Source organism: Jaculus jaculus, chromosome 1 (genome assembly GCF_020740685.1).
Source record: "Jaculus jaculus isolate mJacJac1 chromosome 1, mJacJac1.mat.Y.cur, whole genome shotgun sequence".
Classification (NCBI taxonomy): Eukaryota; Metazoa; Chordata; class Mammalia; order Rodentia; family Dipodidae; genus Jaculus; species Jaculus jaculus.
In genome coordinates this window covers 333,819,020-333,829,615 of record NC_059102.1, presented here as the reverse complement: position 1 = coordinate 333,829,615, position 10,596 = coordinate 333,819,020, and the positions used below count along the sequence as shown (strand labels likewise).

The 10,596-nt window shown below is 51.8% G+C and overlaps 1 protein-coding gene across 1 annotated transcript; it reads right to left on the bottom strand.

Moving 5' to 3' along the window:
• Positions 1-1,665: 1,665 nt before the first annotated feature.
• Positions 1,666-8,915, bottom strand: Nenf (neudesin neurotrophic factor). Its single transcript, XM_012951880.2, has 4 exons — positions 8,103-8,915; positions 4,996-5,056; positions 3,618-3,721; positions 1,666-2,165 (listed from the first exon to the last, which is right to left on the bottom strand). The coding sequence occupies exons 1-4, from the start codon at positions 8,421-8,423 to the stop codon at positions 1,989-1,991; spliced, it is 663 nt and encodes a 220-aa protein (XP_012807334.2). The 5' UTR covers positions 8,424-8,915; the 3' UTR covers positions 1,666-1,988.
• Between the last annotated feature and the right edge of the window lie 1,681 nt (positions 8,916-10,596).

Below are 10,596 nucleotides of genomic sequence, written 5' to 3'. Positions count from 1 at the left end.
CTGAGACATCGCTGAGTGCTTGCTGGCAAACACTCCTCTCCCACCCCCACCTAATTTGGAGACCTCACCCTACTGAGGAGCTCAGGGTCTGAGGAGTGACATTTTTAGTCCCTGCTATTTCAAAATAGTAAGGGAAGTCATGGGCACTGTTGCAGTCAGGTTTGCTTTGCTGGTAGACATCACCCAACCAAGAGCAGCTTGTGGGGGAAAAAGAGGTTTATTTTGGCTTACAGACTCGAGGGGGAAGCTCCATGATGACAGGGAAAATGATGGCATGAGCAGAGGGTGGACATCACCCCCTGGCCCACATGAGGTGGACAACAGGAACAGAAGAGTGTGCCGAACACTGGCAAGGGGACACTGGCTATAACACCCATAAGCCCACTCCCAATAATACACTGCCTCCAGGAGGCATTAATTCCCAAATTTCCATCAGCTGGGAACCTAGCATTCAGAATACCTAAATTTATGGGGGACACCCGAATCAGACCACCCCAGGCACCTAATTCAAAAGCCATTAACTGGGTGTTTTCAGGGGCACCCACTACAGCACTTACTGCTTCACTGCTGGGACAAAGCACCTGGCCAGGAGCAGCTTGTGGGAAGCAAGGATTTACTTCTGGCCTGCATTTCTGGGAGACGGGTTCCTCACAGTAGCAGATGGGGAAACAGCAGGAGCAGACAGCCAAGCACCCCATCCTCACACAGGCAGCTAGTGAGGTAAGCTGAACCAGGCTGTAACACCCCAAGGCCTGCCCCTCTGATAGGCCCCCTCTAGCAAGGACCTACCTCCCAGAGGCTCCACAACCTTCCCAAACAGTTCTGCCAACTGGGGATTAAGTATTCAAACACACATGAGGCTATGGGACATGTTACCTTCAAACCACCACCACACATCCCATTGACAGTCACTCATGGGTCATCCATGTGTGCAAAATGTCCTGACATGAACGACTTTGGTGGCATAAACAACTTCTGGAACTCCAGGCCAGAGTCCTTTCTGGTAAGTTTCAGGCCTAGTGTTAGTCCTGAGTGGGCACCAAGTCCGTAGATTTTTGCAAAGGACTTAGGAATTTGCTGGTAAGACTCCCCAGTCCTGGAATGTGCCACTAAGTGACATGTCAAATGGGTCCTCAGGAAGGATCAGATGGGTCTCCCTGAGGTGCCACTCCCCAAGTGCCGGGGCCCATTTGTGTCACAGTTGTTGGGGCCCTCTGTCAACAATGAGGTTCCTGGGCCACACTGTAGGGCTGCGAAAGCTTGAGCCCTGGGGAGGGGGCCCAGTAATCAGCATGTCCGCTTAATGTAAACATGCTTTTGGGGTGCTGGGGAGATGGCTCAGTTGGAAAATGCTTGCCATGAGGACATGAGTTTGGACCCCAGCACCCATTTAAAAATGCATGGGAAGGCCGGGCGTGGTGGTGCACACCTTTAATGCCAACACTTGGGAGGCAGAGGTAGGAGGATCGCTGTGAGTTCAAGGCCAGCCTGAGACTCCATAGTGAATTCCAGGTCAGTTCAGGCTACAGCGAGTCCATACCTCAATAAATAAATAAATAAATAATAAATAAAGCTGGGCGTGGTGGCGCACACCTTTAACCCCAGCAGGCGGTAGAGGTAGGAGGATCGCAAGGCTCTGAGGGGGGGGCACAGCGGGGGGATCGCTTTACAACAGTAAGCAGTTTATTCCTGTTCTTATAAAATCAACATGATCATAGTACAAAATGTGATAAGTACAGAAGACACGGAGACCCTCATAACCCCACCGCCAGGCGGTGGTGTTGCAGAGGCTCTGGCGATGCCATGTTGACCACTCAGCTGCTGTGACTGCAAGCGGCACGTGACGCACAATGACAAAAGGCGTCACTCTGGCAGCTTTAACACCGGTTTTCTTCACAGCCAGGGGCCTGGGTGGCTCCTACAGCCTGTTCCTGGGGACAGTTAGCCCCTGTCCCCTGCCTCACCACCCAAGAGCCTGCCGTAGCACATCAGAACTCGTCCTTCATGTTGAAGTGGGGCTGGTCTTCGGGCTTGAAGTCCAGGTTGGGGCTGCCGTCCTCGTTGAGGGCCCTCCGGGCCGTGTAGCCCACAATGGGGTACTTGGCTTTGTACACCTGCGTGAAGACGTCGTCCAGGGCCGCCAGCTCCTTGGCCGTGAGACCCGTCTTGGGGAGAAAGGCCAAAAGGAGGAGGATTCAGATGAGTGAGTCGTGTTTGGCACTGGCCTCTCTCCATCCCTGCCTTACCCGCCCCACACCCCAAAGGCAACAGAAAACATCTTAAATGACCAAACAGCAGAGAATGGACTTTTTCAAGAGACAACCCTGCATGCGCAGGTAAGGAGTGTGGGGGGGGGCGGGGAGGCAATGCTGCCTCAGTTTTGCTCATTGGCTGATGCAGGAATTCTAGAGTCCAGAGAACAGCCACCCTGGGGTGGGCTGAGCTGTGCTGCCTCCAAGTCCTGTAAGTTTCGTACCCTTCCTGCTGTCTCCAGGGTGGAGTTATCAGGAGGGGAGGGAGGTCTTTACATCAGCGGGGGTGTGCCCTGAAGGGATTTCTCCTCCTACCACAGGAAAGTGGTGAGCTCACTCTTGTCATGACCATGCTGCCTCGCCAGGAGCCCAGCTGATCATGATCTAAAACCTTAAGAATAAACCTTTCCCATAAGTTAATTATGTCAGGTATCTTACTATAGCAACAAAAGGTTGGCTGATATACTTCGGCTTAATTTTTTTGAATTGTGGCTTAAGAGTTTGACATCTCACTCAACAATATGGATTTGATGTTGAGCACAGTTGAGGTGAATGCCAGGGGGATTGTTTCCCTTTTTAATGTTGTTTTCTCCTCCCCGTAAGTATGAGCACAGAAGAGACCTGGCTCTTCCCCACTCTGTCCTCTACTCCACTAAATTACAGAACTGCCGAGGACAGCCCGGGGTGTGGGTCTCAGAGATGAACCCAAAAGGGAATGGGAGGGAACAGACTATACAAGGGGATCGGCTGCCAAGGCAAGCTGTGGCCAGACAGAGAAGAACTCTGAACTGGACTCTACTTGATGGGAAGCCACGGGAGTCAAGGCTTCTAAGGAGGGTGACCCAGTAGCCCAGAAGATAGTCCATCTCGGGAAAATGGTTGGCCACACCACCAAGTGGACTGGAGGGGAAACAGACTGACTAAGCAGCTCTGTGGGGCCTGGGGAGATGGCTCAGTGGGTGGGTAAGGTGCTTGGGGATTCCTAACACCCATGTAAAAATGCCAGGTGTGACAGTGTACTCGGAAATTCCGGCAATGGGAGGGAGAGGACAAGAAATCTAGCCAAATCAGTGAGCTCACCCAGGTTCAGTGAGAAATCCTGGGTCAGAGAACAGTTTGTAGAACAGCTGAGGAAGACCCCCGGCACTGGCCTCTGGCCCCCGCACACACACAGGAGCATGCACATAACCACACACCTACCATAGAAGCAGCCTCGTGAGCTGGGGACCCAGCACACTGCTCAAATCTCAGTACCACAACAAATAAATAAAACTATATTATATATTATATTACTTTATAATAAGTAAAACAAAACCCAAGCCAAGGGGCCAGGGCATCTTAACACCTGCACATTATCCAACTCACAGTGTCATGGGTGAGGTCTGCAGGATCCAGGGACATCTTGGCCACCCCTCGGGTGGAGTCCTTCCCAGTCAAGGCATTGTAGGGGGCTCCACGTCCATAAAACTCTGTGGTGGGGGGAAGAGGGTGAGAGTGTGGGTGTGCATGCAGAGCAGCGGAGACTGCACTGGGGTGCCCAGGAGCCCAATTCCCAGAAAAGGTCTAGCTCTGGGGGTAAGTACAATAAGGATGATGTCACGCCATTTGGCTGGACTGTTCTATGTCAGAACGTGGAATGAGTTACACTTGTGTCCTGAGGGTTTCTAGAAAATACAGAATGAAAAGACCCTTCAGAGCTGGAGAGATGGTTTAGTAGTTAGGCGCTTGCCTGCAAAGCCTAACCACCTGGGTTTAATTCCCCAGTACCCACATACAGATAGATGCATAAAATGGTGCATGTGTCTGGAGTTTGTTTGCAGTGGCCGGAGGCTCTGGCATCCTATTCTCTCTTTTCTCTATATCTCTCTGCTTGCAAATAAATAAATAAAAATATTTTTAAAATGCCCTTCAAAAATCAAAATGCCAGCTGGGTCTAGTGATACAGGTATGCCATCTGAGCTAGTTTGGGGGCTGAGGCAGAAGGACTGCAAGTTCAAGGCCAACCTGGGCTACAGAGTAAGTTCAGGGCCAGCCTAGGCAACCTAGTGAGACCCTGTCTCGGAAAATAGAGCAGAGAATATAGCTGTGGTCGAGTACTTGTGTAGCACGGGCCTGGCTTCAGTCTCTAGTGCAAAGAAACAAACAAAATCACCCAGGCATGGTGGCACATGCCTTTAATCCTAGCACTCAGGAGGTAGAGGTAGGAAAATTGCCGTGAGTTCAATGCCACCCTGAGACTACATAATGAATTCCAGGTCAGCCTGGGCTATAGCAAAACCTTACCTCACAAACAACAACAAAAATCAAATACAAAGGGAAAACATCTGGTCTTAAATGCTAGTGGAAACTAAGTCTGTTTCCACTCAGCAGTATTTGGAATCAAACTACAGAAGAACCATTAAAGCCCACTCCATGATATTGTAGTTATGGCTGGGAAAATGGTTAAAGGTATGCTCAATGACATTAGGAAAGCAGCTCTTTGCTAAGAAATGATGCTATTCTTCAGGCTTCAACTCAAGAAAGTCATTGAGTTTGAAGTGGATTCTACTGGCTTTCAAGTAGGAGCATGGCATTAATAGGAAAAAAAAAGCCATTGAAGTAAAACACCAGCAAGCTTTACCTCCACCTGGTCATAAGATGGAAAGAGAAGGGGCTAACATTTTCTCCCTTGCATCATGCTTCTAAGAGCCTGCTCCGGCTCTGAGCTCCCCAACAATAAAGATCCAAAGGCCACACCACTTACCCTTCCCAGAAGTGACATCAAACACCACTCCCTTCACTGCCAGGTAGATGGGCTGTTCCTCCTAGAAAGTGGGGGAAAGCGTGAGAATCGAGCACCACACACTGGCTCTCCAGCACACATTAGGAAAGTTTCCTTGGTAGAATGCTGGGTAGTCCCAAGGCCTGGTCCTTGCCACTGACCTTGGCAATATAATTGCCACTCATAAAACCTCAGAAAAGTCATAAAGTGTCATAGCAAGTGGGAGGCATCCCTTCTTTTAAAAACAATCACAGCCGGGTGTGGTGATGCACACTTTTTTTTTAAAATTAATTATTTATTTATTTATTTGAGAGCAACAGACACAGAGAGAAAGACAGATAGAGGGAGAGAGAGAGAACGGTCGCGCCAGGGCTTCCAGCCTCTGCAAACGAACTCCAGACGCGTGCGCCCCCTTGTGCATCTGGCTAACGTGGGACCTGGGGAACCAAGCCTTGAACCGGGGTCCTTAGGCTTCACAGGCAAGTGCTTAACCGCTAAGCCATCTCTCCAGCCCTGATGCACACTTTTAATCCTAACACTCAGAAGGCAGACGCAGGAGGATCACCGTGAGTTTGACGCTACCCTGAGACTACATAGTGAATTCCAAGTCAGTCGGAGCAGCTCACTCTGGGTAAGGGTCACCATGCTAAGCACTGTGTGTGTGACAGTCTCTTCACAAAAATCCTGTGGAGAGGAGGGACTCTTGTAACCATATGACGGCAAGTTTTACACATTCATTTGGAATGGCTACTGTTCCGTTACCTATGACTCAGCCATGCATGGCTGTGAAAGTATTTTGTAGATGGTTAACATCTAAAATCAGGTAACTCTGCACAAAGGAGATTATCATGGGTACTCTGCCCTGACCTGCCCCAATCCATTTAAAGGCCTTAAGGTTCCCCAAGGAGAAACTGTACCCCATGGGGGGTTTCAAGGCTTTTTTCTGGCACAGGTGCCCTACAGATTTCCAACTTGCATGGCCAGCCCCCAACATAGACCAGGTGAACAATTCCACGTAATCTCGGTTTCCCGCTCCCTCCTACCACCCTCTGTCGAACCCTGACTGACACAAGCATGTTACAGTTGGAAATAAAGACGGAGAGGCTTAATAATTTGGCTCAAATCACACAGCACAAGATAGAGTTGGGGTGCCACTCAAAGGTATAAAGCTTTATGGTGACCAAATAAGGCATTACGCAACCTTGACTTCGGAGGGTAAAGGGCTTGCTATTAATAATCCCCCCAGGACAGCAGGCAGCGGCCAGAGCCACGGCCACACACCTCGGCACCACACAGCTCCACCCCTTGCCCCTTCCCTGGCCTATAGATATCTGCAGGGCTCCCCTTCCCCCATCCCCCAAACACCACCCATTTCCAATCTGGAAGGTCAATACTAAACAGCTGTTTTCTGTCCTCATCATTTCCTTGGCTCTGCTGCTCTGCCCTCCCCTGGGTTTTGCTGGGGACCCCCAAGAATTCCCTGCACATGGAAGAATGAGAAGAACTTGGCACACCAAGCTAAAAGAGGAGAGAGCTTCATTCCCTCCCTCTCTCTTTTCTTCAAGCACAGTCTTTCCTCCAGCAGCAAACAAAACATTCGCTGGGCAGAAACCCAAGGTTTTTACTGTGGGCTCGTCAAGGCTCTCCCTTGTATTGTTCACATAAACCGCTCAAGGTGTCCAAGGCAGAGAGAAAGTCCCTGACCGATAATGCCCTGAGCTGTGGTTCCAACACTTAGCGGTCAGGGAAGGGCAGGAACACTGGAAACCCAGACACTGGCTTACAAGAGAGCAGGCTTGGGCTGGAGAGATGGCTTAGCGGTTAAGCACTTGCCTGTGAAGCCTAAGGACCCCGGTTCGAGGCTCGGTTCCCCAGGTCCCACGTTAGCCAGATGCACAAGGGGGCGCACGCGTCTGGAGCTCGTTTGCAGAGGCTGGAAGCCCAGGCGCGCCCATTCTCTCTCTCTCCTTCTATCTGTCTTTCTCTCTGTGTCTGTCGCTCTCAAATAAATAAATTAAAAAAAAATTAAAAAAAAAAAAGAGAGCAGGCTTGTGACCTTAAACCTTTGCTTCTCATCGCATGCTTCGCGACTCAACACTGTTGGCCCAAAGACGCCCCTTAACATGCTGCCACTCCCCTGTCATGTCTCCTTCTTGTGTCCTCATGGACCCACGGGTCTAACCAACCTGTTCACCAACGACGCCCAAGCTGCACCTCTAAGGACCTGGTTTCAGAAGCAGCCCTCCCTGGCGATAGGATTGTTAACACGGGGCTCGGGAGCCCGGAGTTTAGTCCAACACTAAAGAGCATGCCTCAGTTTCCTCATCTGTAAAGGCAGGGGATCGGTTCTGCTCAGCCATGGTCCTAACGTGACTCCTACCCTGCCATCTAAGCAGCCGCCGCGGCCCAGCGCCCACGGGGTGGAGAGATGGGTGCCTGTGGGTCCGGGGGCCCAGCGCAGAGTGGGTGGGGCGTGCGCGCCGGAAGGAGGATGCCCCCGTCCCTGAGCTCCCTACGGGGTGGAGAGATGGGTGCTTGTGGGTCCGGAGGCCCAGCGCAGAATGGGTGGGGTGTGCGCGCCGGAAGGAGGATGCCCCGTCCTTAAGATCCCCACGGGGTGGAGAGATGGGTGCTTGTGGGTCCGGGAGCCCAGCGCAGAGTGGGTGGGGCGTGCGCACCGGAACGAGGCTGCCCCCGTCCCTGAGCTCCCCACGGGGTGGAGAGATGGGTGCTTGTGGGTCCGGAGGCCCAGCGCAGAATGGGTGGGGTGTGCGCGCCGGAAGGAGGATGCCCCGTCCCTAAGATCCCCACGGGGTGGAGAGATGGGTGCTTGTGGGTCCGGGGGCCCAGCGCAGAGTGGGTGGGGTGTGCGCGCCGGAAGGAGGCTGCACCCGTCCCAAGCTCCCCCATCCCTGAGCTCCCGTTTTGCCCTCTGCGTTCATCTCCAGGTCCCGGCCACAAAGCGGGGATCTTAGGGGTCGGCCGGGGCTCGGGGACAGGAAAAGCCCGGAAGATCTGCGGGCCCGCCCCAGCCTTCCCGAGCTGCAGGCCTTCGTCGGAGCTCGGGCTTCCTCTCCCCGGCGGCCTACCTCCTCGCCGGTGTAGCGCGCCAGCTCCTCCTCGGTGAACAGCCGCACCGGGGCGGCCCGCTCCGCTCCGGCAGCCCGTGGACCCCCGGCCAGCGCCAGGACCAGGGCGAGCGCCGCCAGTGACGATCGCCGCCACCCGGGAGCCATGGAGAGCGCGGCGACACCGGCCGGGGCGGGGAGGAGCCGGGACGGGGAGGGAGGAGCCGGGACGGGAATGCCCTGCGCACAGCACCAGGGCCCGCGTCTAGGTAGGTTCGATCCCCGTGCCTGGACCTCATCACGTGCCCCTTGGAACTCCTGGAAAGTGTTGGGGACCCACATCGCTGAGTGACAGTCTGGAGCGGTATGTGGCGCCGGGGAGATGGGTCCATGAGTGAAGAGCTTGCTCCGCAGTCATGAAGTCCTGAGTTCGGATCCACAGCACTTGTGTGAATGCTGGGCGTCGGGGCATGCCTGTAATCCCAGACGTGGAGGCAGAAGAATCCGCAGACTTCTGGTCTAGTCAGTAGGTGAGCTTTGGGTTCTGTGAGCGACCCTGTCATGAAGAAGGTGGAAAACCAGGAATAGATTGTTGGTAAGACCCTATTGCCAAAAGCTCCACATTGTTGCTTGGGCTGCAGGGTCACTGAGAAATCAAGCTGGAGCTGAGCTGAAAACCTCCCTGCGGGCCAGCTGACAGAGAGCTGGAAAAAGTTGCTCTGCGTGCACAGCTGTGTGGAAGAAGGGTCACCACCAGGGGCAAACAGCAGTGGGCATTGCAAGCCTCAAGTTTGGACAGCCAGGCGAAATGAATCAATGGGTTCAACAGCGGCATGCCTGTTATGGGGGAAACCAACTGCTCACTAATGGGACTGGAGGCGGCCGGCTCCACAGGGGGGAAAGCATGCCTGGTACCGAAAACCTGGTCAAAAGGGGAGGTCATAAGCCCTAGGGGAGTAACAGCTACTGTTGTCCGGATAAATGCATATATTACACCCACCAAACTGCACTGTAAGCACGTCTGTTAATGTTCATACGCATATATTAATCTACTCTCACTTTTGGTTAGAGAAGCTTCTCTTTTCAGATGGCATTGACCTTGGGATGACTCAAAAGGTGCTGAGAAGCAGTAACAGAGGAGTATTACCACTGAAACATCTCTATCACACCTTCCAAGGCTCAGGGTCCATTGCAGAAGAGGTGGAGGAAAGAATGTAAGAGCCAAAGGAAGGGTAGGACTGCTTACAATGCAGTCTTCCAGACACAAAATGGCCTAGATATCCATGACCTCACAGTACCTGGTACTACCTTCACAAGACCCACATAACAGGAGGAAAAGATGATGACATCAAAATAAAAGAGAGACTGGGCTGCAGAGATGGCTTAGCGGTTAAGGTACTTGCCTGCAAAGCCAAAGGACCTAGGTTCAATTTCCCAGGACCCATGTAAGCCAGATGCACAAGGTGGCACATGCATTTGGAATTTGTTTGCAGTGGCAGAAGCTCCCAGTGTGCCCATTCTCTCTCTATCTATCTGCTCCCTTCTCTCTCAAATAAATCAATTTTTAAAAAAGAGAGACTAGGGCTGGAGAGATGGCTTAGCGGTTAAGTGCTTGCCTGTGAAGCCTAAGGACCCCGGTTCGAGGCTCAGTTCCCCAGGTCCCACGTTAGCCAGATGCACAAGGGGGCACATGTGTCTGGAGTTCGTGTGCAGAGGCTGGAAGCCCTGGCGCGCCCATTCTCTCTCTCTCTCCCTCTGTCTTTCTCTCTGTGTCTGTCACTCTCAAATAAATAAATAAAAAATTTAAAAAAATTTAAAAAAAAAAGAGAGACTAGGGGCTGGAGAGATGGCTTAATGGTTAAGGCACATGCCTGTGAAGCGTAAGGACTTAGGTTTGATTTTCCAGGTCCCATGTAAGATAGATGCACATGGTGGCTCATGCATCTGGAGTTCATTTGCATTGGCTAGAGGCCCTGGCATGCCCATTCTCACTTTCTCTATCTCTCTCTCTCCCTCTTCCTGGCTCTAATAAATAGATACATAATAAAATATTTTTAAAAAGAGAGAGACTAATTGAGAGGGGGAGGGGATATGATGGAGGGTGGATTTGTGAGCAGGAAAGTGGGGGAAGGGAAGGAATTCTCATGGTTTATTGTCTATAATTATGGAATTTGTCAATTAAAAATGGGGGAAAGGTTTAAAAAGTTCCTCCCTTTTCAACTGAAAAGAAAAGAAAAAAGAAAAAGGTGGAAAAGATAGTGACAGACACCTATCATTGACCCGTGGCCTCCACACACACTCACCCCACCCTACACTCACACACCATGAAGAAAAGATGTGCAAGTTTTGTATTAGATGGCATGGATCCAAGGGAGAAAATAACACGGGTCAAAGGGACAGGATGGTGCGGTTGAGAGTTGAAGACCCAGCCAGTAGGCTTTACAACAAGTCCCTTTAACCAATGAACCATCTCCTCATCCCTCAAGGTTTATTTTTAAAAGACTTAGTAACCAGG

What these genes read in the sequence shown, in the direction of transcription:
- Nenf (XM_012951880.2), bottom strand. Translation starts at nt 8,423, where the DNA reads ATGTGGGTCCCCAACACTTTCCAGGAGTTCCAAGGGGCACGTGATGAG. An exon ending in CGCGCTACACCGGCGAGGAG is followed by an intron (nt 5,057 to 8,102) that starts GTAGGCCGCCGG and finishes CCCACTTTCTAG; the next exon opens with GAGGAACAGCCCATCTACCT. An exon ending in TGATGTCACTTCTGGGAAGG is followed by an intron (nt 3,722 to 4,995) that starts GTAAGTGGTGTG and finishes CCCCCACCACAG; the next exon opens with AGTTTTATGGACGTGGAGCC.